Source organism: Mycteria americana, chromosome 1 (genome assembly GCF_035582795.1).
Source record: "Mycteria americana isolate JAX WOST 10 ecotype Jacksonville Zoo and Gardens chromosome 1, USCA_MyAme_1.0, whole genome shotgun sequence".
NCBI classification, from domain to species: Eukaryota; Metazoa; Chordata; class Aves; order Ciconiiformes; family Ciconiidae; genus Mycteria; species Mycteria americana.
This window is the reverse complement of record NC_134365.1, coordinates 76,931,774-76,959,630: the sequence shown is the minus strand read 5'-3', so window position 1 is coordinate 76,959,630 and position 27,857 is coordinate 76,931,774. Positions and strand designations below refer to the sequence as shown.

Below are 27,857 nucleotides of genomic sequence, written 5' to 3'. Positions count from 1 at the left end.
CTTATACAACAACTTGCTAAAGGAGTAAAAATAACAATCAAACCTCAGAGCAGTTAAATAATAGCCTGAGACTGGGCAGTTGAAGAAAGGTGTCTGTATTATTACTCCTTTTTCTTTTCTGTAAATGATTAACGACATCTGAAGTATAGCATGTCTTACCTGTTACACAGGACATGAAGAGCATCCCATCAGCATTTCTCTGAGAAACCATTCTGAAGAGGATGCAAATTTCTTTGCGTATTTGCTGGGGCCAAGCTAGCTCCATGCACACCACTCTTAATTAAGAGACCTATTTCAGAAACTGAGAGTGACTGGAAAAAAGCACTCTCCTCCCCTGAGGGAATACTGAGAGGTTGACTGTGTTATTAGAGTGGCTTATATTGCTTCACATAAAAACATACTTAGGTGACTGCTTAGGGCAAGCTAGCTAACTTATTTCTACTGAAACTTAATAGCAGTAAACTGAAGTTATGCAGCATACCTGTAAATACAAATACGGATTTTTCACAGACTTTTCTTCCAGAACACAAGTGTTTATGGTTTCCCCTCAGACCATGGTATTACATGGCTCAAAGTAATGTAAAGAACAATACCTGTGTCCTGAATCAAGTACGTTTTATAGAGTACATGTGAAGAGGCTAGCTAATTAAAAGAATTAATACAATTGCAAAAAAAATTTTTTAGTCTGTGGTTTGTGCTTGAAGGTCATTGGATTACTTTTAAGGGCACCAGAAGCAGTTTTTTTACTTTGCTATAAATTCTGTGCCTATGCATTAGTAAAATCTGCTATCATTTTAAAGCAAAAGTTCTTCCCCAAATCAGAGCACCTTTTGCTTCAAAAATTATTTAAATAGCATAATCTTACTGTAATCAGCCAATAATAAAAACAAGCTCTTTAAAGTTATTTCCACTCAATAATTGGTGTGAAAGCCCTTCAAAGCAGCAAAAAAACAGCACAAAAGAATTCAGCCTTTACCAGCAACAGGCTGTGCTACGCTGGCATGGTACAGTGAGTGAAGTTGCATGGATTATGTTATGCAGTATGTCAGACCGGATTGTGATAGTGATATAGTCTGGCCTTAAAGATCTGTGAATCACGGACAAATTCCTTGCATGAAGAAACAAGTTTAACTTGAGAAGAGCTTCCAAATCCTACTTGCTCTCCCTCTCTAATCTTAGTATTGGAGGCAGTAGGATGATCAATTTACTTTGTGGTTTTCTAACAAAGTTAAGTAAAAAAGATTAGCATTTTCCAAAGTGCCTACCTTATTTTGGAGTCCTGGCTGGTGAGGTTTGTGCCCACAAATTAATTCACTTGCTTGTAAATCTCTTACTTAAAAGTCTCTCAATTTGATGGTGCCACTTTTGATTTAAAAACAAAATAATCTTCAGTCTCTAAATAGCCTTTTCATTCCTGGCAGAAACAGGTATTTCCTGAATGCCTAACAAGAACCTAATGTCTAATGTCTCTGAAAAACAGTATTGCTGTTACAAATTTCTACATGAGGATAAATAAAGCTGCTTAGCAGGCCTGTTGAAATGAAAAGCAGTTGAAATGTGCCCATGGTGCCCAAGCAGCAGCCCCCAAGCCGAGTCCTACCTTTCTAGGATCAGTGAGATGCCACCCAGTGCCTTTTCTGTTGTGGCTAAAAGAGAACACAACCAGCTGTGAGGGCAGCATATCTCCAAGGACAGAACACCTTTTCTTGGGTTTGCACACAGCCAGTCTGTGGGCCTCCAAGCTGCAATCATCTCATCCATCTTGCCTGCAAAGGTCCTGACAATGCATTACATCACCGTCTGAAAGTCACCTCCTTGATTAAAGCAGACTTGTCACCCACAGTACAGATTCCTGATCTTTTCAGGTGTTAACAGCCTCATATCAAACATCTGGTATAGGAACAATGCAAAGATACAGAAATGTAAACCACCTTAAACCTGTGCCACTAAGTCAAGGCAGAATTAACTGAAAAGAGAAACCACCCGACTGTTGCACGAAGTGGGCCCATAAGTATGTCTAACATCACTCAGCAGAACTGTGCTGACTGAACGCAACACGTTCATTGTTCATTGCCTGGGAACTTCACAGATCAGGAAGTCATGCTGATCTGTCTGCTTCCTAGAAAATGCGAAATCCATGCTGAGGCCTCGTTTGGGTCAAATCCCACAAGGATGCACTATGCTATTTCAGAAAAATGCATTTAAATAAATTGTATATTTTGCAAAGTTCCCTTGAGGCATTAGTTTAATTTTATCAAATAAAATTGGTAATATTTTCTTCCTTAATAGTAGAAGTACGCTGCAAGTTTGTCAGCTTTGTATTTGAAGCCACAAGACATCCTCTTCATGTACTGCATTTCAACCAATTGAATTCTATAGATAGTAAAATCTTTTTGTCTCATTTGTAACAAACATAAAAGCATGGCATCAGCAAACAGCTTGCTTTTGAGACCATACTTATTCACTGCTTTCTTTGGGCTTTAGATAGGGATCTTTTGCTGACGTCCGTGGGAGCTGGATAAGACCTCAAAGGCAGCCTGCTGGACTGAAAATCTTGGGATGTGTGTCCAGTTTACCAGTGATTCACTCTGTCATGATCAAAAAGTCACTGGAGTTCTTATCTGATCATTTATTATGAAATAGCTACATTGAAGTCAGAAGTAGACTTTGTAGGGAAATTAAGCGTCTAAGACTAGCAGAGCTATTCCAGTTTTTGAGTAGGTTCTAACACTAGAGAGATGTATGTTCAAATCACTGCTCCCATTTCGAGTCTCAAAGGTTTGTGGATGGCCGCACGTGCATGGACATGGCCCCAGAGAGCATCTTGGCACCTGCTTCCCGTTGAAGCTCCATTACCTTTATATTCCAGCCCATACATCCACACTGAGGGGCAGATTCTGCCTAAATCCCTGGAAGGAAACAAGGTGTTATGTAGACTCGGTGTGTATGTAACACTTGCTCTCTGTAGCTACCATCTGTTTTTCAAAAAGTGGAGCAGGGGCTGTGGTTACACTTTTACACAACAGCTTCAAGGTCACAGCACTTACTCTGCTGATGAGCTGCCCTCTCAACATCATTTAGTTTCGTGGGCAGGAAATGTAGAGGCAAGGGCAGAGATTTTTGTCTTTGGATGGAGGAGGATGGGCAGAGACACCTGGAGGGGAAGGAACCGCTACCAATGGAAGGTGGGCTGCCCGGGGACAGCACATATAGAGAGCACTGATTCCTAGAGGAGAGAGAAGCAGCAGCAGATGGTGGCTCACTAGAAACAGATTAAAGCAGCTGGTACAGAAACAAGATGTGGCATCAAGGGTCAGTTCAAATCAGAAACAAACTGTTCCTAGCAGAGCTCTGACTTGATTGGGAAATGAGAAACCTGGGTTTATTTCCCTCCTCAGCATGAGAAGGTTCAAGCCTACATGCCCCATTTCCCCAGAGAACAGTAACTTCCACGCTATCAAATAATCTGGAGAGAGGTGGTGGGAGGAGTAGGAGGCAGCGAGATGAACTCTCTCTGCATGTGTAAAGATTCATTTCCCCTCACACCAACTGTAAAAGTGTTCCTGTGCAATGAACTCTCTCTGCATGTGTAAAGATTCATTTTTCCTCACACTGACTGTAGAAGTGTTTCTGCATGATCAAGTGTGCAAATCCTGGAGCCATTACTATTGACAGAGAATAAGTTAAATGTATTATATATACATTAACTTGCCCTTCAACTGTCCCAATAGTTAACATACCTGGTATCTTTCAGACAGCAACTTCCTTTAAGCACAATGGCATTCTGCGCAGCAGAGCCTAGCATTGCTGAACCCAGCATGGCTGACAGGTTACAGTCTACTGGCACCCACATTTAAAACCTGCGTTCATCTTTGAAATTCAGCTATGGGATAGGCATTTTAGAACCCCTCTGATATTTAAAATTTACATGCATGATAAATAAAATTACCTAAAGGAAGTACATTAAAAGCACTGCCTGAACTGCAAATATATCCCAGCTCTGGACTAGACAAGGAACTGCTATTGTCATCACTCCCAACAGCAAGAGACACTCTTTTGAATACTCCTCCCTTCTCTTGCCATAGGAAGATTGTCAGAAAAGACATTTTATTGTCTCCAAAGCACAATTGTTTTGCTTAGGTACAAGGCACACTTTGTACAAGAATAAAGACATGAAAAACGCACAACAGTTATTTGCAGTATGTTTTATAAACACTAAATATTTAAAGTGGTTGATTTTAAAAAAAAAGAAACAAAACCAAACATTTCTCCACATGCTGAAGGCACAGCCTTTATATTTGCCATTAAAGTGCTGTATTTTTGAGGAATACTGAATTTGGTAATGCAAAGAGATAAAGAACTAAGCCTGCATTTCCTTATGATATGTAGCTCTGTGAGATAACATCTGGTTACTGGAAGAAAAGTGTAATCCCATTAAATAGAATTTGTAAAATTCTGTTAAAATTGTATCATTTACTGAGAGCAGCAGTTCTCAAGTGGAAGGCTGTTATTCACTGGAGGGCTCCAGAGAAGGCCAGTCACCAGCTGCTAGCTCCTCTTTGCTTTCAGCTGCTCAACTCTGTAATAATTTTTTTATGTGACTATTTCACAACTGCACCTGCTGCCACTGCTCTAAACTCAGCAAGGAATGGGGAACAGTAAGACAAAATTGTTTCCATAGCAAATCAAAGGACACAACTGCCCATGGAAGCCTTTCTTGAATAAATTATAGTCTACAGGGATGATAAGTCTCTTGTGAAGAGCAATAACCATTTTATAGAAGTAGCTTCACGTGACTGCAGTTGGTACAAGTCGAGCAATTTTTGTGATCTCTACTTCCTGATTGAGAGTAGCGACACTGGGGTTTTCACTGTCCATGGAATTCAAGATGAAAATACACAAAATAGTGTCTCAATTCCTTAGATGCCTCCCATTCCAAAGAGAAAGAAATCCAGTACCCTGGTGTGAAAAAATAAAACCAGCAACTTTACAAAAAGAATGCTACTTTTATTTTCAAATGCTGTAAAAAGCCTCATATAAATTTTTATAATGCTTCTATGTAACTTTCCCAACCACATCTAATGAAACAGTCTAGGAAAAATATAGCAGTTGCCATTTCGACTCCAAGAACGAGCTGCTGTAATATATCAACATTAAAAGGACAAGGTACAGTATGTTACAACACTTGTAATTGCTCGTATTATTGAAAAAGTGAGAGCACTTCCTAAGCATTAGAGTATAACCGGGCTAAACTGCAGTATTCCCTACTTGCTGTTGCAGAGGAGGAAAGTCACCTCTTTAGAAGGAGCCAACACAACACCCTTTGTACTGCTTATGCCCATTTATCTTAGTAGTGTGGAGAGCTTTCAGCAAGCCCCTTTGCACTTAGGTGAATTCACCCACGTCAGATGCTATTATTCCATACTGTATCCAATGGCTCAGGTGTTTAACAATTGACCTATAAAAATAACACTTATATAACTCTCCAGCAAGGCAAATTTAACAGTGCAAATGCAGTATCAACAATATTTGATTTCTGAATGCTGGCAATTTTTTTAACTCCTTTTGCACATGAAAACCTCTGCTGATGTCCTGTACCTAAGGCCACTCACTCACACTGATTGGAGATGGAACAAAGTGCAAAAGCTCAGCTGTGTTTCCCAATCCAAGCTTCCTCCCCAGTTTCAGGGTATTCTGATCCAGAATTTGGATTCAGGCTCACCACTTTCATCGATGCACTCAAGTTTTCCCTGCTGGAATAGGTTAACTTCCCAGCAAACTTCTGATAACAATTTGCATACACAATTACACATTTTAACAAAAGTTAACAAAACATACTTCCAGAAAATAAATTTTCACATGGTTGCAATCATCAAGCCATTTCAGGATCTTTGGTACTCCAAGAATAATAAAAATAAATGGCACAGTGACAAACATCGCCAAAGGAAAAAACACAACCATCCAAAGGAATAAGACAAAAATAACAAAACAAAGGATATGTTGCACTTCCATTTTTTGAAAGCCAGTGTAGATTAACCTTCTGTTCTCCTTAATCCATTACAGTGCCACAGTTTCACCTTTAAAAAAATTCTATCATCCTAAAAGCAGTAGTTAATATTTTGTTTGACTTACTGATTAAAATAATGCTATGTTTAAAAAAAAAAAATCAACTACCACAATACAGGAGTTTATGCTAAATAGGCTGCAGGCTGTTTCCCTATGGATATAACTCCTATGTGAGCACTGATATGATTAATCATCCGCAATTTTAAATGAGTATTATCTTTAGTGTTACAAATGTAAGGGTTGAGCTTTTTTCCAAGTTTGTAAACCAGTGAGTATGTACAGACATAGTTGTTTAATGGATAGCTTTGAATTAAGTGTGTATTTATCTCCCCTCCCCCAAACCCCACAGGAAAAAAAAATCACCAGTATTACTGAGCATTTGCAGTTTCCATGAAACTTATCTTGTCTTAGCAAGTTCAAGCAAAGACTTCTTTTTATATTATGCAAATAGGGTTACTGTGGTCCTTTGAAATATGTTGTTCACAGGAATTCCACTTCTGGTGCACATAGTGCCCCATGAATCAGATTCGAAATTAAAACTAATAAAAATTGTCTTTTGAACAGCAGTGTCCTTTGAAGCCAAGTTTGCATCTCATATTTTCTGCCCAAGCTCTTCTGTGTCTGTAGAAGGGACTGAAGGCCTTCAAAAGGGCATTTCCTTTCCTGAGAAGCCTCAGAAGCTACTAGGGCACTGGCAGAATGAAAACCACCTTTACACTTTCAGACTTAAGTGAATTATTGGTTTTGGACAGTCTTTGGATGGATACAAGTAGAGCTTCACTACATTGACAAGGCTAAGAACAACACTGGAGAATTTCTGAGGGATCTTGCCCCAACAGCAGCAAAGGGGTGTTAATTAGTGTAAGGTCTGGGAAGATGAAATGGGAGATCAATGAACTGTTCCTGTGTAAGTCCAGCATTTAGGCAAAAGTTTAGCTTAGCCATGTTCTGATATAATACTGTATAAATTGGACGGGTCCTGAGGCACTGGCTACTCCTCTCTGATGAGCTGAAGACTAAAATTTTTTTGTAGAAATGCACTATAAATAACAGATACTAGATGCTTGAAGGGAGACAAAATATTGGAGGAAAGACATCACTGAAGCCCTTGAGGAGCCTAGTAGCTGTTGGATTGGGGAAGACTACATGCACATCGGTAAGCCACTGATGCACAGAAATCTTGTTGGTAAATGGTCTTTAATGCAGCAGATGAACACCCCGGTGTGTTTTTAAAAGCATACAAATAATTCAGAACAGCTGATACCATGGTGCCTAACAGCAATAAATATTTCTGCAATGGCTTTATAAATAGTCACTTCCATTTTGCTGCAAAAGCCAGTCTAATGGAGTCTTTCCTACTGAATGCCAAAACATCCTTTGCTTCACTCTGATGGGTGTTGCAGAGGTTTTACAGTGCCTTTCACTTCCATTTAGAGGAGGAAGACAGCAACAGTGACTCTGCTTGTTCAGTTACTGGGGAATTGTTCATTGCTGTAAATCTCTTTTGTAACCAGAAAATGACAAAGATCTCTGCTGTAATTGTGATAGACTCAAAGTACTGCAGATAATACGCTAGTACAGGCAGAGATACAGATAAATTTACCAGCGACCAGATAATTGCAAACTGTTCAAGGAGTGCAATTCAGTCCTGAACTGCTGCTGGGCTGAGAAGCAAAACCATACCCTGCATATGGAGGGATTTCTGCTTCAGTTTCCTCGACCTAGGAGAAGGAGACCCGTCTCTGCTGTCAGTTTGTCAGCATCCTGCAGATTGGGGAGAATAGCATTTAGATGCTCTGCCCAATTCAGTCATGGTTGGTTGTGGTTCCTGGAAACTGCACTGCAGACTCAGCTGATCCTTTGTAATCCCATGGTCCACGTTAGATGGAGATACTAGAAGAGTATGGAGCCCACAGGAGAGTCTGAGTCTAGTGGGGTGCTCCATTTCCTCTAGCTTGGCAGAGGCTGTTATGGGGTATTCTGGAAAGAAAAGGCTAGAGCAGGATCCCTTCTGCCTGGAACTTCTTAGGGAGACAAAAAAGAAAAAGCAGCAATTTGATCACTTTTCTAGAATACATTTTGCACAGACAGAAAAGGCTATTTGAATTATGAGTAGCAAAAAGATGATCTGCTTTACAGGAGAGGCAGGAATGCAGTCCTGGAAACTCTGCCATCTCTTCAGAACTTCGTATCAGAAAGTTTCCCTTCTGTTAAAAATCTTTATAATTTTTATTCAGATTCCTTTTTTCTTCTGATGTTGCCAACAGGCATCATAATCTTAACCAGTAATACCCATCAACTATCATTTAAAGCAGAAATACCACTAAAAAGATCACCGGGAATGTCTCACCACCACACACAGTGGAAAAAGGAAGACAGAGAAGAAGGGATGATCGGCTGATAAAGCCCTCCAGTGGGCAGAAGCGAGGGTAGGCAGGGTACAAGTAGGCCCACAGGACACTGCTATTTAAAATAATTCAATGTTCCCACACTCATGGGGTATCTGCAGACCACAAATGGAACACCCTTGAGCAACTGCTCAGAGAATTTTGCAGATGTGGGCAATGTTTTTTTTATACTGCATATCTACAACCCACCAGGTAAGCAGTATAACAACAGTGCTGCATAAAATGATATGTTTTACTCCTGGGTGGATTAGATGGTTTACAGTACAAACAAAGCCACAGTACAGAGAGGCATAATTAACCGTTATACACACATAGGCAGTGCAGTTAAAGGGATGTATGTTCCTTTTATTCCAGTACCTTTGTATAATAAAGTTAACAAAAATATTCAAATATTAAAAAAAAAAAAAAAAAGCCAGCTGGCACTGCCAACTAATTCCTGTAGTAGTCTTAGAAATCCTAATCCTGTAGAATTTCCTTGTGAAATTGATGCGCACCAGAGTCAATGTATTGATAACTAACGCCAAGCAGGTCTGGTGATGCAGCTACCTGAGGTTTGTATTTTTATTCCTTTTGTGGGTTTGTGTTTTGTTTCACAACTTCCCGGCTTTCATGTAGGAAGGGATCGAGCCACGCTGCGTGAGCCCTTCAAACCTCTTGTAGGTATAATTGAGGAAAACCCAGTCTTTGGATTTGTAGTCAGGTTCCGTTGTGTTTGGCACTAGAATTCAGAAACAAAAAGTAAAAGTAAAACAAAACAATTAAAACCAGCACTCTTTCTGAGAGGACTTTTCACAGAGCACTGACGTAAACAGCCCTGAACTCTTATTTCCCTAGTCAGCAGCAATTCCTTGAAGAAATCCTGTTTTTAATCAGGTCAGTTGCCTTTTGTCAATGGTCTGAGAGGAGTTACAATTTCAGCATGTGTCTCTGAAGCGGAAAAAGTTTTTTGTTTGCTTGTTTGGGTTTGGGGTTTTTTTAGTATGTCTACACACGGTAACAGGCTCCCATACCTTGACCTGAACCTCTAACACACCCATAGAATATACAATTACAAAACCCATAACATTTAGGGTGCTCCATGCACAACAAATGCATGTATACATATCGTGTTATCCTCACCACAAACAAAAGAAAAAGATTATCTAAGTTCTCCCAAGAGAACTACATTTATCACTCACATATTACTCTCCTAGGACTTCCTCCCTGCTTATAGCTTCAGCGAGGCTTGTACAGCCTCCTTTTATTTTATGAACAGCCTACATGCCTGGCGTGCTGCACACGGACATTCACTGCAGTGGACTTCTATATTTAGCGCTCTGGTTGCTGCATTTAGAGTTCTATAACAGTATTTTCAACTCAGGATGCCAAACATACCAATATCAAAGTTTGTCTTTAGCTATCTAGATGTACAGTAACATTTTCAGTGGGTCTGAAATGCCAAACCCAATACAAATGTACTTGGCATTATCCAAATATGGACTTGAACAGCTTAACTTAGGCACTGGAGATTTACTGCTTTTGCATTAAAAGGACAAACTTCCTTGCCATTAAATAGAAGCCATTTCAGAAAAAAACCCTCAGCTTTTTGATAATTCTTATGGTTGTTAGCACATCTACACTTATCCATCATCAATTAATCATTGTTATATATCTGCCTATCTTTAAGCCATTAATTAATTGAAAACCGTGGGAGCTGGGAGAATTTGGCATGTCAGAGAATCAAGCCTTTTATGTATAAAAATTTCCTACTACTTGCCAATAGAAATTAACAATTAAAAAAACTTAAATTATTTGCAGAGCCACTCAGGTTCATAAATCACTATGTTAAATAATCATCTGTCTGAAAAATTTTGCCCACAAATATGTGAACATTTATGTTTGGCATGAAACTCAAAAGTCATTAAAGATCAAAAGCAAATCAGTGCATAATGTTTTACCAGAATTTGGTTAGACAGACTGTATGGTAGAAAACTGTACTGTTTTCTGTGCTTGCTATATATGCAAACCATTTTTATTAATAGATTTAACTGTTAAAATCTGTGGGCTTTCCCCCCCCGCCAAAGTTCTAAGGAAGTAGAAGCTATGAGAGATCATAGGTTTACATTTATATTTGAAAGAAAGTCTCTAGATCAACTCTGTATATTACCTTGATTAGAGTATCAGAAAAATTAATATAAACAACAACAACAAAAGCATCTGTGGAGTATTCTGGTATGTCATAGATAGAAATTTGGAATTTTTAATGGCAGTCTCACCTGGCTGTAAAATATCAGATTCAGGAAATTCATCGAAGTTGGAAGTATCATCAATACTTTTGATTTCTATAGGGATTGCAGCTGGTCTTTCCCTGCAAATAGAAATAAATGCCAGAATAGTGAATACTCGGAAAAGATACATTAAGTTCCAGTTTTGTTTAACTTTGCTTTTTACAGTTACAACATCCCTTTAATTTAAGGCACAAAGGTTCCACTGAGTCCATCAGAGATGTATCTGACTCGCCTCTTTGCTGACATCATGGGGAGATTTATTGGTTTCCTATCTAGCATTAGTATCTTCTTGGCAAACTTGGGGAAAACATAATTTTCCCATTAACTGAAACAGCATTCCACACTTATCTGCCACATAGCTATCACTACTATCTTGGTTGTCACCAAGAACCACTGTGGTACCTTCGTTTCATAAATCCAGCCTACCCAGCCGAGCAGGATTTTACTTGCATTTGGAGCCATCAGATGTTGTTGCTTTACAATTCCAGCGCTCATCAGCCTGGACCTCATCCAAATACCTTTCAAATGTAGCTCCTGTTTCTGACACTCAGTCGCCAGTATCTCTCATTCAAAATGAGTTGGCTCTGACATGTTACTGCTTTATTAGCTCAACAATTAGGCAGCCCTTTAAGAAGTTTTAAGGTGGCTTTTGAAGTTGCTTAAGAGATCTGTCCCACGACAGCATTCAAACTGAAACATGGCACTGTGGGAAAGTCATTAATTTACACCTCTAAACTTACTACAGTTGTAATTACTACAATTAAATCCACTTCTGGGTGGAATGAGGAAACCCTTTTGCCAGGTTGCCAAACATGGCATGAGCAGGTATGTTACTGCTCTTGCTGCTTATTAATGTCTCTCACACTGAAAAGATAAGTTAAATGAGGCTTTCTGCACCAGACAAAATGAGAAGTACAAGAGCTGGACAATCAGACTCCCACAGTATGGATTTTCATGTAGAAAACTGCAGTATTACTGAAAGAGCAGACTACCTCAAACCTTAAAGAGAGCTGACCAATAGCCATCATTTCAACTGAAAATATCTGTGGTGCCACCAAAGTCTGCTCTAAAGGTGTTACCACTTTGGGTACGTGCAGATGTAGCTCAGCATCTGCAGGCACAAGCTGGAACTGGTCCAGCTGCCTCAGCTGGGCCCTCTACCAAGGCTTGGCCCAGCAGAATCTGGCCACAGAGGCTGCGACTCTGAGGTGAGTCAGTGCTTCTGCCCTGTGCTCTGTAGACATACCGGTTCACTCAGGTGTAGTATCTGCAGCATGCAGTAAAGACATGCCCTGCATTTTCCTCCTACTTGCTGCCTCTCCTCTTCATTAATCTATTTCCCCTGCATTTTTGGGACAGAGTTTGCTTTTCTCATACTCCTACTGCAAAAAAAGTCAATTATAGCAATAGCTGCAGAGCCCACTACTACTGGATGAGGAGCTCTCTGCTGTATCAGAGCACATTCCTCAGGAATAACACAGCCACCCTACCACAATTTCTTTCCATCCTGGGCACTCTGGGGCAATCTGAGGCATCTCAAGACAGTTAAACTCTGATCAGATCTATGAATGTCAGCAAGGCCTGAAAACCTTCGCTGTCACCCACCTACTGCCAGTAGCTGCCTTCCAAAATAAAAGATAAATTGCAAATAATTATCCTTGACATCATAGTACATTAAATTCTTGATTTCATGGCTTTTATTCTCTCTAAAAAATGTGTACATATATATACCTGATATGTCCCCAGTCCACTCCTTCAAAAAACGGATGACTTTTTATTTCCTCTACTCCGTTACTACCAATTCTATTTTCCGAGTCAGTACAAAACCTGAAAAAGGGGAAAAAATAGAGGGAATGTTACAATAAATGCAAATGGAAGCAACAGCAAATAAAACTGCTGTGGTATCCTGTATCAGTAATTTGAGGAAGTTCTTTCAAATTGTTCCATCACTTGGGGTAACATAAAAGCAGCCCATTGCATCTAGAAGATAAGGGAAATAGTAGAAGCAGAATATTGTTAGAGAGTCCCAAAACAAAAAGCTATGATGACAGTAACTTACACCTTTTCTGAACTGTTGCATCCCCATCTTCAAGGTTTGTGAAAAGCTGCTGCAAGTTCTAGCCCTGTAAGATTAGTTTGGAAGGGAGGTTTAAGTCCCTACCACTGAAAACTCCTCTCCATTTTCTCAACTATTTAAAATCCATGTTTCAAAGTTAAACTAACAGGAACAGATAGACTTAGTATCTGTTCTAAGTACTCATCAGAGGGAGTAGGACTACTCTTTGATGTCACATTTTGGAACTAGAGAGCCAGACACATTCAAAACATGCCATGTCCCTATCCTCCCTGTCACCCCCTCTTCTCTCTCTTAGAGGTCCAGGTGCTGGTGGTAGACCCAAAGCCTATTTCTGCTATGGCCCAGCTGCATAACCTCAGCTCAGACTCCAGAAGAAATTGTCAATTTATGAGAAGCAGCTGTGAGAAAGTCTGTAGAGTCAAGTAAGAAGAAAAAGGTGAAACTGGAGACAGAGGTAGGATTGTTGAGATGGGGACTGTTACCTGCTCAAGTAGGCAGGAGGAAAAAACACCAACAAGGAAAAGTATAAAATCCTAAAGAAAAAAAATAGGGAGGTGGAAACTCTGACAGCAACTCAGTGACATCAGGGATTTGTTCAGGGAACAGCAGAGGCTGACCCTTCTCCTCTGGACTGACGCCTGCCTGGACTGACGCCTAGCTGGCTGGAAAAGACTGAAGTATCTCATCAAGGAGGTGGCAAGCAAACCAATGCTTAGCCTAGGAGTTCATTAAATCCTAGCTATATTTTGTGTGCATTAGCAAAGATATAACTGCTTTATATTTTTACACTGTCCTTGCAGTCTCTTTGAGGATGGCAAAAGGTGTCAACAGTGACACAAAGAGGGAGGTTTACAATAACAGGAAAAAATGCCCATGTCAAAAAAAAAAAAAAAAAAGGCACCTGGTCTTGCCAAGTGTGGAGTCACCTGACGACCTCCTGGAAATGGGGAGTACTTGGTAGCATGGGGATGTGGGCCTCCCATTGCTCTAAAAGTCAGTTGGCCTTTGTTAAATGAAATCCTGTTTGCCTAGATGAGCAAAGCCTCTGGTTGTTGATTTACTTATCCTGAACTCATAATCCCTCCACACGATCACATCATCCAGATTCGCAAGGCACTTTTCACATCAATGCACCGCAACACAAAAAAGGTCACCTTCTCACTAGTTACTGAAATTTTCAGCAGGTAATTTAGTAACATAGCAAGTTAGGCTATAAACTGTCTCCAATTATAGAATGTAATGTTCTTTTACTTATAGTTGAGTGTCACTTGGGGGGGGGGGGAACCCACACCCTGCTTATATTTCTACTGCAGCCCAGCCAGTTGCTTGATGACAAGTACTAATAATAGACCTCGAACCTTGTAACAACAGTTAGCCAGACCACGTCTCAGGATTTGTCAGGCTTTGTCTGAACTTGAGCTTATTTTAGTTTGGTTTTATCTGTATCCATTAAAAAAAAAAATAAAAAATTCAAGTAGTCATTGTGTTGCGTAAATTTACGAGCAAGACGTGTTAACAAATAAACTGCCTGAAATATCTAAAAATGTCCCAAACACAGCCAAGACTGAGGAGGAAGAAATCCTCAGCAGCAACACTGTACTCTTTCTAGCAAAGAACTCAGGATGCTGACAACATGCAGGAGAGGCTAAGCAGAACACTAGAGAAAGAGATACTGAAAACTTAATAAAACTATTATACGCAAACTTATTAATGAGGATTAGCAATAATTAAATAATTTGTGCTGTTAGTATCACTGTAACTGGATTAAGAATAACTGTTTGTTGTATTTGTTATGTTTGTTGTATGCTACTGGAGCACTGCTTGGACTCATAATAAATTCTAGTTCTTGGCTCTGCCTATGAAGTACATTACCCTTTTTGCCTGTAACAAAATTGTGCAAGCTTGTAATATTATCGGGGGGGTAGGGTGGTAGGGTGTGTGTGTGTGTGTGTGTGCGCACGTGTGTGTCAAAGGCAAAAACCACATCCTCCCTCCAACCTCCCACAAGACAACATTTCTGCCTGACCTTGACACCAAAACCCCTCACAAAAACTTCAATGCAAACAATGGATTAAAACCTGTCATTTTGGAAAAAATGAGTAAATCCAAAACATCCAAATATTTCTGTTCAGTGCATTAAATGCTAGCGAGTGGTTATTTTCTAGGTCCCTCTGAGAAGAGAAAAATTGTGTGTTAATCCTTTTTTTTCCTTCTTCCTGCTCTGTTTCTCCTGATACTGTGGTGCAAATCAAGATCGTTACAGCTTATTCCTTCATGTTAAACAAATGGCAAAGGGAAAAACACTAAAAAAATCCATCAAAGATGGCAACACAGAAGAAACCAACTCTCCCTCCAATCTAAAGCTTCCTTCACACAGAACGAAAAGTTAACCTAATGGAAGATGGCTATGTCTGGGTAAGTGGCCAGAAGCGGGCTTTTGTTACTGACCTTAGAATTAAATCCTTTGCTTTCTCTGAAATGGGCACCTCTGGAGGAAATACCAACGTTTCTTTCCAGTTCATAACTTTCCTATAAGTCTCTTGTGGTGTTTCCGAGCAGAAAGGTGGGTACCCTGCACAAACAAATAGAAAAATTAGCAAGCTTTTCACAGAAGAGGAAAGTGACCTGGGCCTCTGCTTTTGCCACTACGGCTCCCAAATCTAGCAAGTAGTACTAGCCAAAAGTTTTCTTTTGTAATGCAACATTAAAGGTTATTTTGTTACTTCCAAGTAATGAGACTGAACCTCAAAAACATTTAATAGTGAACAGTTATTCACTGAAACAACTCACTGAGGCATCATCTCTTGCTGCCTTCTTGGAAAGGTAGGAGGACTTCAAAGTTTTCAGGAAGCTGAATTTGGGGCTTACTTCAGGTAGAACTGAATGAAATTCTGGTACCTCCACTATGCAGGGGATCAGACTCGGTGAACTAATGGACCCTGTTACCTTTGAACGACTCTTAAATTGGGGCCTTTAACATACCTATTAGCATTTCATACATAATCACTCCCAAAGACCACCAGTCACACAGCTTGTTGTACCCAGTCTGCATAAATACTTCTGGTGCAATATAGTCTGGGGTTCCAACAGTAGAATATGCCTGGAAAAAAAGAATAAACTCTTTAAAAGATAAATACTGCAATTTTACACTTTGCAAAACCTTTTCCTGGGGATTCACATATAGGATCTTGTTATTTGGATGGACAAGAATGCTTACTTTGAGAATGCACGGTATCTAAAATTCCAAGAACATTATTCTTTTACATGAGTAAGCACAGAGAACCTTGAAAGTAAATAGAAATCATCCTCCTAAATGTGACGAAATCATAGAATATTCCCACTGCAATATCAGAAGGTCATCTTAGCTAAAGTTTCAGGTAGCCACATTACTAAAATACCCAAGAAATTCTGTTGTTGTTATAGTTGTTGGGATTTTTCATTTGTTTGTTTTTTAAAAAAGGGATAACCACTGGTAGATTCCCATGTGTGACACTCACGATACACTCGCTGTTCCACATATTACCTTGTCTTTATTGCAAAATTAATTTGAGCTCTTGCTGGACCCAGACTCCATCCTTTTAACCATTAAATGTGCAGCCTAGATGATTCTGGCTAATGACTAAATCTTGAGCTATCCGGGAATTTCTCTTTACTGATGGAAAATTTTGCATGGGGGTGGGGCAGAAAAGAACAAAACCCAACAAAAAACCAAAAACCACAAAACCAAAAAAGTCCACCAAAACCAGTTTAGCTAGAAAAATCTTTTACTTTCATTTGTCTGACCAGAAACAAAATACTTTATTTTATTGAACAGAGCAGAGACATTTAGTTTTGAACCAACGCAAAACCAAGAATATGGCTCCTTTTCCAATAGTTTTGATACAAGTTGTCATTTTGGCCTTTTATTCTCTCTGTTGGGACTGTCTCATGATTTATCTAGCTTCACCACACAGTTCTGCCATGTCAGTCTTTACTGACCTGGAGATGTATTGTTTTCAGGGATCTAACTCCAAGCAGGAGTAAGGGTGTGAAATACAGCCCCTATGAGGCAGTATGATTGCAATGCAATCTCATTATATCTCATGAGGAAAGAAAAAACAACCCACAAGCTTTTTGGGAATCCTGCAGCATATCACTTTTTAAATAGAGTGTGCAAAATAAAAAGTTCCAAAATTTGAAAACTGAGATTTTTGCAACTGCTGTTTGGTGAAAATCACGAGCAGGGCTGAAATTCTGAAATCCCTTGGCTGACAGATACTTTCCTTTGATTCAGTTAATCCAGAGCTCCCTTTATTACTTGGAACACTCTTCATTATAAACCCAGGCTGCAGCACTCCAGTGCCAATACCCTCCACTGCCCTTCCATCATATTCCCATTCAGCAGAAGGACAAGTTTTCCTCACAATTCTCTGATAAACCACCACACAGCTACTCATCTTATTGTGACACTGAACTGCAGGAATTAAACCCAGGAGTTCACACACAGTGTCAATACCAGGTCAGTCTAGGAGACAAACGCAAGATACTGCTTTCCTAAGCAGGTGCTGACACCTGAGGTTAGTTAGTCCAGATGCTCGTAAGGGAAACAAAGGCATAGAGAAGAGCAGGGTCTGCTAGTCACAGCTCTGAAAACAGACAGACAAAGCAACCCTGATCTCTGAGCTATTCCATAACTGGAATCACTAGACCACTTTCTTTTGAGTTATTTGCAATTTTTGGAGCTTGAAGAGAGCAACATCTGTAAGGGATGAGGGCCTTTCAGTTTTTAAAAACCAGTAGCATTAATGCTGAGTTTTTATTTAATGTTTTCTGTAAATAGTTTAAAAGAAAAAAAAATTACACATAATTTTATTAACTCACCAGCTGTCGCCTGTTCTTCTTCCATGTTTCTGCTTTTCTCTTTGAGTTCATATTCTGAAATGCTAATTTACAAAATAGTTATTAGATAATAAATGCATTTGTGAGAATGAAAAGATAAGATTGATAACATTCTGTTTTCAAAGAATAACTATTTTGTATCTTTAGAATGCTTTAGTCTAGAAACAAATACTTGATTATAACTGGAGATGGGAAACTGAATAACTACTGTCCAATTTGCAGCTGAAACTCATGCAAGTAGAACACATGATCAGCAATTCTAAATTAGAACTTGCTAAAAGTTTTACAGATTGATCTGAGATCAGCAGCACTTATTGTCGCAGCTGGCAATGTATATTCAGATATGGGAGATGTTTTTTTAAGCAAAAAGTGAAGAATCCAAGAAGAACTGCAGAGGAATTTTACATTTGTAGAATAAAACACTAATGTGGATGTGTCACCAAGGCGTGTTGATGAACAACTTTACTCTTACGAAAAGCTTCATGAGATTGTCACTGACTTCAGCAAGTCAGCACATGAAACCTATGTCCCTTCTGAGTGTTTCTGTAACTTCACTAACATTGTTATGAAAAATAGATTAAAATATAGATACATTACATTATGTGTATTTGTATCTGTGTACAAATGTGCAAAAATACATTAACACTGCAGAAATAATAATTTCTTTCCTGTGAAATGCTTCCATGTCCTGGGGAACATACATTTCCAGTTTTCCAACTAAATGCAATCAGTCTGACCAATCTTGCTTAACCCAGCAGAAATAAATTATGATATGGCATAGCTGCAGCTCAAAACTATTTAAATGTTTAACTAGGACACCTTATACTTACAGAAGTCACTTGGTGGGTTGTGTGTAAGGTTCCTGTAAAACTCGGTTCTGTGAGCTTTCTTTAAACCTGTGCATAGTCCAAAATCAGACAGTTTTACATGACCCTAAAAAAATCAGAGAAGATAAAAAACATAATTTAGAAAGACAGTGCTCGAAAAAGAAAGTTTTAATAACTGCACTTGCCTTCTCAGGCCACCAGGGACTCACACAGGACTAATCCAGTAGACAAATTATGACTGAATCTTGAGATACTGCGAGAGTGTGTTTTCTCTCAAAAGGGTTACTGCCCTCTGGGAGTGGTTACATCTACAATTCTGCAACAGGTGAGGGCAGATAGTTTGCCTGTTTTTTGTTTTGAAGGGGATACCACTGAGACTGAGAAAGGCTCCAGGACAAAATTCTTTTGTTTTGTTTAGATGGTAATCTGTTTTTAATCAGGTTTCCAGACATCAATGCTAGATGGCATACAGATTTGTGTATGGCGCTTACTGGGTCTGTTTCATGGCTCACTATAGCAGTCTAACAGACAGAGTGTTTCCACTGGTGAGCAGGTAATAAAACAAATGAGGTAACTGCAAGAATTAAACTGATTATTTAGCACTGTCTGAATGTTTCATGTGTTCGTTTGTCTTGAAGTAACTAAGGGTATCAGTTTTTAATGTGTATGAATATGAGCATCTGGACACCCTAAGTGGGTCTTCTCACTTAAAAGGCTTTCCTTAAAAGCCTTCAAAGGATTAAAAGGCTTTCCAACAAAAAACAAAGGCAGTTTTGCTTTGTTTAAGTATACTAGTGTTCTACAAGGAAAAGATAATGACCACTTTCTGCTTTTACTCCAGCTAATTTAAAATCACCGGTGTAGCACTACTGGTTCCCACCGATTAGCACCACTACAAATGGCATTATCTGCAGACTGATATGTTTAAAGCATAGGCAGTTTACATGCACATTACGTGCCTTAGCATCCAGCAGAAGGTTATCTGGTTTAATATCTCTGTGGATGAATCCCAGCTGGTGAATAGCATCTATGGCCAGCACAGTTTCAGAAATGTAAAACTGTGTCTCCTCTTCTGATAAGGTGTCTTTCTTCATTAGTAAGGTCATCATGTCACCTAATCAAAGAGCAGAAAATACAGCTTAGGAATTAGAACATTTTAATCACAAGACTAATTCTACGTGAAACCCCAGTAGAGTCCAAATTTAACCTTGTAACTGGCCGTATAGCTACTAATTATAAAACTATTACTGCAAGGACCTACAAACCCAACATACTTTTTTAGCAAACTGGATGTAAAACTGATGAAAATCCTAAATAGGAATTTTATTTGAATAGCCCAGGAAGATGCAGTGAATTTTAATGCATAATACATGTATTTCATGTATTTACTAGCTTTGTGTATTGCAGGTATTTACTAGCTTCAGCAGTAAAAAGCAGAACATTGGATCAGAATAATTATTTAATCCAAGTCTATTTTAACACCCCTCCATAACTTTTCTCCTTCCACAAAAAAAAAAAAAAATCAGGAGTGGTTACATTACTGGGACTTCGCTTGAAACAGCATTAAAATTTATTATAACAAATTACACAGCATGCCTGTTTAACATTTTATGAAGCTGACCACAAAAGCTAAGGAAGAAGTACTTCTGTTGCACAAACACCACAACATACAGCTTACCTCCAGGTAAGAACTCCATGATCAGGTAAAGATTTCTTTTATCCTGAAAGCTGTAAAACATTTTCACTACCCAGGCTCCATCCGCTTCAACCAAAATATCTCTTTCTGCTCGGATATGGGCCACCTAAAATTTAAAAAAAAAAAACTATTATTAAAGGACAATTTAAATATTTCAACAAGGAATGCCATATTGTATTCCTAGTCCTACAATATGTTTTCATGATCTTTAATGAAGAAACTTATTTTTCAGACTCTCATTTTTCATAGTTTTTCACTAGATCCTACAAAGTCCTCACAAAATACCCAGCAGAAACCCACAGAAGTCAACTCAATGTTGAAAATAACTGTTCACACAACTTTGCAGAAGCAGTCTCTAGAAACACAAAGCATAGTTTGTTAAGCTGTTTCTGTTTGTTGGAAAGAACTGAAAAAGCTGGTGGAAAAGTGTAATTCCCTTTTTTACTATAACCTAAAATGAAATTGGATCATTCAAAAAAATTATAGAGCTGACCATCAGAGCTCTATATGATACTGCAAGCTCAGAGAAAAATATGATGTGCAACTCAAGGCGCAGATACTGACAAAATTATTGGAAAAAGCCAGAGTTGGTCTTAAAGAATGCAAGAACCAAGAGTTAAAATGGTAGACGCATTACGATTACCGTCAGAAGTTACCAGATTTCTCATTTACATATACAAAGAAGCAAAAAACTAATAGCTACTTCTACATAGATATCTCACAGTTTAAACTTTGCAAGATAAGCCTGGGGAATCTTCTCTAGCAAGAGTAACAGAGTGCCTAAGCTAATTACTTCCTGCAAAACCCAATTCCTTCATCTCCGTGAAAAGAGCGAACTGCCCGACTTACATTACACTGAACTACTGTCTAATTCCCAAACCCACATTGTTACACAGTGCTGATGATGTGAGCCCCTTCCAGATGGTACAAGGAGACTGCTCCTACATGTGTACAAGGCAAACCTTACTTGAACTGCACGGCAAGTGCCTTGGCCAAGTGGGAACAGAGCTGGGATGAGTTTCAGCCCTTACAGACAATGGCAGGTAGCGGTGAGCTCAGTGGCTACTATTAAAGCAGTGCAAAAACGGTAAGGGTCTTGGCCTATTTAAGGGGGGGGAGAGAAGATGGATCCATTCCTCCAAGTGATGTGCATGAAACTGGCCCAGAACTGATACGACCACCACTGCTGCTGATGTTGGTCCTGGGCAAGTGAGTTTGGGAATGTCCGACCTTGCTCAGGATATTCCAGTCCCAGCTGAGGCTTTGAAAAAAATACACGGACAGCTGCTACCCCATGAACTCACTGGAAACTAAGAGGAATGGAGATTGGAGGAGAGGTGTGTGTTTCACTATAATGTACACTCCTCTTGAAGGAAAATGAAAGACACATGCATGGAAAAATATTTCTTGACAGCTGTAAGACTTTCATTATTCATACACCAGAAAGCAACTTCTACAGAGAAAATATGTATCACTATTCCAGCTTTAAGGGCAATTCCCAATAAGCAGCAAACAGAGCCTTCTGTGTCTCTTCCCCAGTTCTACTGGCATCTTTACGTCTATGTGTTCTGTTCACGGGGTTTCACAGGGCAATGGGTTCTCTCTGTAGTAGGCAGTCCAACTTTGATTTACCTAGCTCTATCTATTCTCGTTAGAAAATATTTCTTTCCACCCTCCACTTCTCAATGTAGCTATAAAATATAATATTAAAACCTTGCTTAAAACACAGCCACGATATGTCCTAGTACTATCAGGCTTGGGGGAAAAAAAAAAAAAAATAAATTAATTTTCTTGTATGTGTCCTGTGTTGCTTTCCATTGAACAAACCAGGCAATGAAAATTACAGTAGATAAACACTCTCCAGGGAAGATTAGAGTCCCAAACTAAATGGAGAGCGTGAGCTCAGCCTCCTTGCCACATCAGGTTATGAAATGGGGGCACGGCTTCAACCACAGGGCCACACACATTCTGGCTGCTGTGCAGAACATGCTGCTCCTCTGGTTCCCTATATTCAGGGCATGGGCTTGAGGAGACAAAAAGTCTGTGCCAGGAAAAAAAAAAAAAAGTGAAGTACCACTGCAGGGAAAGGTAATACAAGAGCAAATGATGGGTAAGGTTTGGACAGATAAGGAAAGTCCTCTTTTATCCGCCCTTTCACTTGAGACATCCACACTTGATTTCTTTGTGGTGCTAAAGTACTTGCTGTGTCCTACAAGGAACTTGCAGTGAATTGTTAACTAATAAGTAAAGCAAAAACCAAACCAAACTAACAAAACCCAAACACAACAAAAAAGACAAGACCCAACTAAAAAGCAAAACAAAGGAAAACAAAGCCAATGAACAATGTGACATCTGTTGGTATCTAACCATCGAAAGAAAACACCAAGTACTCGCAGTTTTTACTTTGGCACAGTATTACTTTTCAAGAAGCATTTTCCTTGAAATGCAGTTTTACAGATTAAGTACTATAAGGTCTGCATTGATAAAGGAAGGGAGGAAAAAAAAAAAAATTAAAAAAAAAAAATCTTTCTCACTATTCCAAATTGGTTGTAAATAAAACATTTTTTAAAATGCTGTTACACAACCTTATTTCCTAACTTCTACCTAGTCTTTTGCACTATGGTAGCAACTCCATAGATGCTTTGGACTGCTATACCATTATTGGGGCTTTCAAAGGGGAAAATATGACCAAATAGTATCTGCCATGAAGAACTTTGGCAATTTTCTAGACAGCAGAAGTGTGAAATCTAGGAGACTTATACAACACAAACCTGCTCTTTCTCCAGCATATCTGCTTTTCTTAGTATCTTCATTGCATAAATATGACCTGTATCCTTCTTCTGAACGAGGCGTACCTATAATGAGAAGTATAACCCAATCAATCTTCTCTCCCTCAGAAACTAGACCCCAGCATGGAATCTACTGCAAGGCTCAAAATTGCTGGGCATGGAGAAGTTCTTTTGTTAAACATTAACATGGAAAAAAGAAATACTTCTACACCATGTACAACAGTTACACTAGTGATGAACAGATAGTTCGAAGTAGTTATTGTTTTAGGAAAAGTTAGCAGGCACACTAAATTCCAGGTAGCTGTAAGATTGTGTACGCTAAAATTCAGGAGCAGATACAACTGTGATGTGACACAGGGCAGGGAGAATGTTTACAGTGAGGAGCTGTGCAGCTGCAAATCCATCATTTCAGGGGGCCACAGGGGCAACATCAATTTGGGCTAATAGGAAGCTGTGGAAAACTAAGGGCCTTTCCAGGGGCCTTGAGAAATCAATGCACATAATTCATTACTGGACTTATCACACTTGTGCAGTTACTCAAATAGCTATTCTTCTGCAATAAAACTCCCCAACTGGAAGTTCTTATTCTGTAATTAAAATGTTTCATTTTAATGTTCAATCTAGTTTTAATATCCTGTTCAAGCAAGAATGCCACAAACCTCCCCAAATGCTCCTCTTCCTATAACTTTCAAAGATTCAAAGTCATCCAAGCCAAGTCTAGTCCTCTTCAGTCGCAGAAACTCTGTTTCTTTGCGAGCGTGTTGTGACCTGCGCAGTTTCTTCTAAGGAGACAGAAACACAGAAATTTGTAAGTCGTTTGACAGTAGAAAGTCAAGATATACAATCTCCCTTCCTGTGAATTATTCTCCCTCCCATTAGGATTACAGAGAAAATGTAAAAGGAGAAGTCTTTCTGAATTTCTCAAAGTATGATCCATGAGCACGGTCTTTTATATAGAGGCCTCAGGCCCAGTTTCACTTTTTTTTGGGGGTGGTGGTGGGGGGTGGTGGTATTTTTATTACTTAGATATAAAGAAACAGTAATACAAATTAATGAAGAAAAAAAATATCATACTGGTTCAAAGTACATCAGTCCAAACGGCCAAATTCACTAGCTGAGGCAAGGACTCTTGTTTTTGGGCAGTGTGAAGTATCAATAAAAGATGAAACTTGCACCCCACTGAAAAGAGTGATGACAGGCAACAAGGAGCCTAGCAGGCAGCAGAAATCCAACTTACACTATCCTTAGCAAAATCCATTTGGTTTAGGGCAGGCAAGCACTCATGTTTGAAAGAAAAATCTATCCAAATCCTGTCATATGTTTTGTTCTATAAAAATGTCAATGGGATTCACCCTGAGAGAAGACAAATGCCGACCTATGCTCCCAAAGATGTCGAGAAGATCTCAGAGACTGCTAGTGAGACCCATCGATCAGGCACCTGCCAGATTTTGTACTAGGATGACAATGTCATTTAAAACCACAAGATGGCATTACACACCCACACTCGTTTTTCCCTCTTCCCAGAAGTTACAGCAGCAACACAAACTCAGAAGTGACTGAGGCACTGTTCCTACTTATTTCCCTGCCTATCCTGAAGACAGTATAGGCAGCCATGGTGTGGTGAACCTCTTATTAACATACTAACCAAAGTTCTGAGAGATGTCAACTGGACAGAGATGCCTCCTCATCTGTATCTGAACAGAGCAAGGGTATGCCCAGTTTATTGTCTAAATCAAGAAAAATGGTTCAGCATTTTGCTTTCTACCCACTTCTTTCAAGCGCATCTCACCTTTTTGTCTTGCCAAACCTAATGGCAAACAATTTTAATCTTTGAAAAGCATGCTATGCACTTGCTGCGGCCATAGGTCTCATGACTAAGGGTGGCAAGAAAAGCCTTAGCTATTGCAAGTATCATTCAAGCATATTCCCTAACAAGTTATTTCCCTAATAAACAAGGCAACATTCATTTGCAAAATAAAACTTAATGTCATGCTAACTAATGTTTCTGTAAGCTCCTCAAATGCCAATCTGACATAGTGCGACAACAGCAAAGCAGTCTCTTCAAAGGTTACTTAAGTAGTATTTACCTCCTCGTCTGCGAGGCCTTCCTCTTCCATAGCCACTTCTAGCTTCTTCTGCCTGCAAAGGAGAGAAACGGGGGATTGATTTTTTAATTATTTATTAAAAACAAACATAACACTAGAGCAAGACAATGCCTTTACTTCCATATTCCAGATACCAAAGAATTTGCCTCAAATGGAAATTTGAAGACTTACTGCTCACTCCATCCATTTACTCATTTGTGACCAAAGCTGCTGAAAATGTATAAGCAAATTTAAGCACATACTTATGTATTTGCAGAATTAGGCATTAAAGGTCCAAACATACAATCATTCTAATGTCTTATATTTCTTCATATAATCTTGTTGAAGTAAGGCTGTTTTTATCAATTAGGATTACAAATCAGAATAAACACCTTTTTTTTCACCATTTCTATCTCAGCTCTACCTCCAACACCTCAGCTTGCTCCAGCTTTCACCCCCAGTCTCAGCCTTGCTGACCTCTCCCTGGTCACACACCTGGTCCTGCTCCCCTTACCCTCGTGCCAGCTAATCTACCCCCCTGGATTTGCCATCGTCTCCTCCCAGTGTCCTGCCCAGGCCAGGGCTTACCAGTTCCGGGGCTCCTCCAGCTGGTGCCATGCCAGGCTGGGAGTGTCTGAGCAGGGAGTGAAGCCTGGGAGTACCCCACAGGTACTCACCCACTGATGGCAGGGGGTCAGCACATGGCAACATGTCTGCTGGAGCCCTCTTTTTCCACCTGTGGGATGCTTCTTTATGACTGTCAGGGTGCAGCTTTCAGAAAGCTGGTTACTCACTAGCAGCGGCCAAGAGTTCAAAGGCTGGATGCCAGGCTGCTGGTGTCCTTCTGCACTTTGGGAAGTACAGCAGGATCCCCTAAATTAAAGGCTCTCAGCCGACAGTCTATTCTCCTAACTAGAACCAACTCAATTACATGGGATAATGACTAAATATGATGAAGAGAGAAACCCTGCTGCTGAGCTGAAAACCCCTCAATTAAAAACATATTACCAAGGGAATGATAATTTCACATGCTGATGACAATTTGAAACACAGCATTCATTATAATCAAATGCTTGGTGCTTTGACACTTAATTCAAGTAGCACTTCACCACATTGGAGGCAGAATTGGGCACTGATGAGAGAAGTTAAAGTGGAGATGACCAACGCATACTCCCACGCAAGGAGTACCAGTACCAACACCACCCAAGAATTTAGAGGTGGGTACTACATTATCCCCAAAATTCTTCCTGCCCACCCAAGAGCCTCTCAAACAGTCCATCACCAACCTTATGCTTTTTACTGCCCCTTATTTTCACCCCAGGCCACCTCCAGCTCTCTGCCTCCTTTCCTTACCCCATCACCCTGTCAAACACCTCTCCTATCAGTCCTGTTCCCTACCTCCTATACACTCCCTTCTGCAAGTTTATGAGTCTTGGCATGAGATCCGTGCTGCAGAGCATGAAGAGACACCACGAGCCACTGCCTTACACAAAACCAAGTTACCACCCATCAGCAGCTCTGCAGCATCTACCTCTGTAGAGTTTATTCCCTGTGCCACGTGCAGAGGAATCAGAGGTCACCAACCCCACACGCAGAAGTAGAAACCTCACACGTGCTGCAAAATAAGACCCTGCACAGAGCAGTTTCCACAAAGTAGTAATAATCTGATGAGGAAGTAAATTGCATGAGAATGTCAAAAGTGGAGGTCCTTGGTCACTCAGTGACTGCTTGGTGCAGTAGCAGGGAATGTTCACAGGTCTACCAGCACAGCCAGCAGCTGAAAGGTAGCCTGTGCCCTTTGGGGGTTAGCTCCTTGCTACCAAGTACAGAAAAACTTCTGAGAACTGCTCCGTGCATGGGGATCAAAGTGCCCTTTAACAACCACTGCCAAAAGCCAACCAAGAAAAGCTGAGGGGGAGTGAGACGAAGCAGAGCCAGTACCTGGTTTCTCTCTCTTCGTGCTGTATAATTAGGTTGCTGTAGAAGTTCTCCAGTGTAAGTTTGGCCACCGTCACTCTCTCCCGGGTGTGGTTACTCATGGGAAAGGATGTTGTAGTCCCTGCAGTCATCGCCATGGTAACATGTACTGAAACAGAGCATGTCAAATCATTACTCACTTGAAAAAAAAAAAAATTTTTCCTCTTTCCCACTCTCCATCTCCAAATTCTTAGATGCTATATAAGAAACTCCGTTTAAAAGTGTATTATAAAATTATCCTGAGAGATAGCAGGAGGACTTACTACCCACTCTCTAAAAAAATAACATGTTGGCAAAACAAAGGGTGAATCATAGCAAAGAATTATGCAGGCTACAGGCAGCTCACCCAGCAGCACTTGTCCACAAATGAGGAAAATGTACCTCCGGCAGACTTGAGCCCAGCCTGAGGGAGGGAAGAGACGGTGGAGCACAGAAAGGAAAAAAGGGGGAAGCGAGAGGAGGACCAGGCAGCTCCCACAGCTGGGTATGTCACAACTCTATGACAATTTCAGACTCCAGAAATGCTAGGTGCTACCAAAAGGTCAGGATAAAATGAAAAAGTAAATGGAAAAAACCCCTAGTCCCATCCAGAGGAGAAGCCGTTTCAAGGACAGAAGATAGCCATTAAATATCTTTGAATTTTAAAGCCGCTCAACAAAATTACATGTGGACAGTTGGGGGGATTTCTAGAAATCATCTCATGAAAATGAAATAATGGAATTGCCATATTTTAAATGGAAGACTTCTGTTGCTGGTTTTTTTTTGTTGGTTTTTTTTTGTTTGTTTGT

General features: G+C 39.8%; 1 protein-coding gene across 1 annotated transcript in view; it reads right to left on the bottom strand.

Annotated features, from left to right (window-relative positions):
• Positions 1-4,251: 4,251 nt before the first annotated feature.
• STK38L (serine/threonine kinase 38 like) overlaps positions 4,252-27,857 on the bottom strand; it is a 52,089-nt gene continuing 28,483 nt past the window's right edge. The window contains exons 2-14 of the mRNA XM_075506825.1: positions 27,034-27,178; positions 25,096-25,147; positions 23,668-23,790; positions 22,991-23,074; positions 20,202-20,325; positions 19,483-19,637; positions 18,527-18,629; positions 17,679-17,740; positions 15,801-15,918; positions 15,267-15,390; positions 12,473-12,568; positions 10,730-10,821; positions 4,252-9,192 (exon numbers count right to left, since the gene is read on the bottom strand). Of these exons, the coding sequence (XP_075362940.1) occupies positions 9,065-9,192; positions 10,730-10,821; positions 12,473-12,568; positions 15,267-15,390; positions 15,801-15,918; positions 17,679-17,740; positions 18,527-18,629; positions 19,483-19,637; positions 20,202-20,325; positions 22,991-23,074; positions 23,668-23,790; positions 25,096-25,147; positions 27,034-27,167 (1,395 nt within the window). The 5' untranslated portion in view covers positions 27,168-27,178 and the 3' untranslated portion in view covers positions 4,252-9,064. The remainder of the gene's footprint in view (positions 9,193-10,729; positions 10,822-12,472; positions 12,569-15,266; positions 15,391-15,800; positions 15,919-17,678; positions 17,741-18,526; positions 18,630-19,482; positions 19,638-20,201; positions 20,326-22,990; positions 23,075-23,667; positions 23,791-25,095; positions 25,148-27,033; positions 27,179-27,857) is intronic.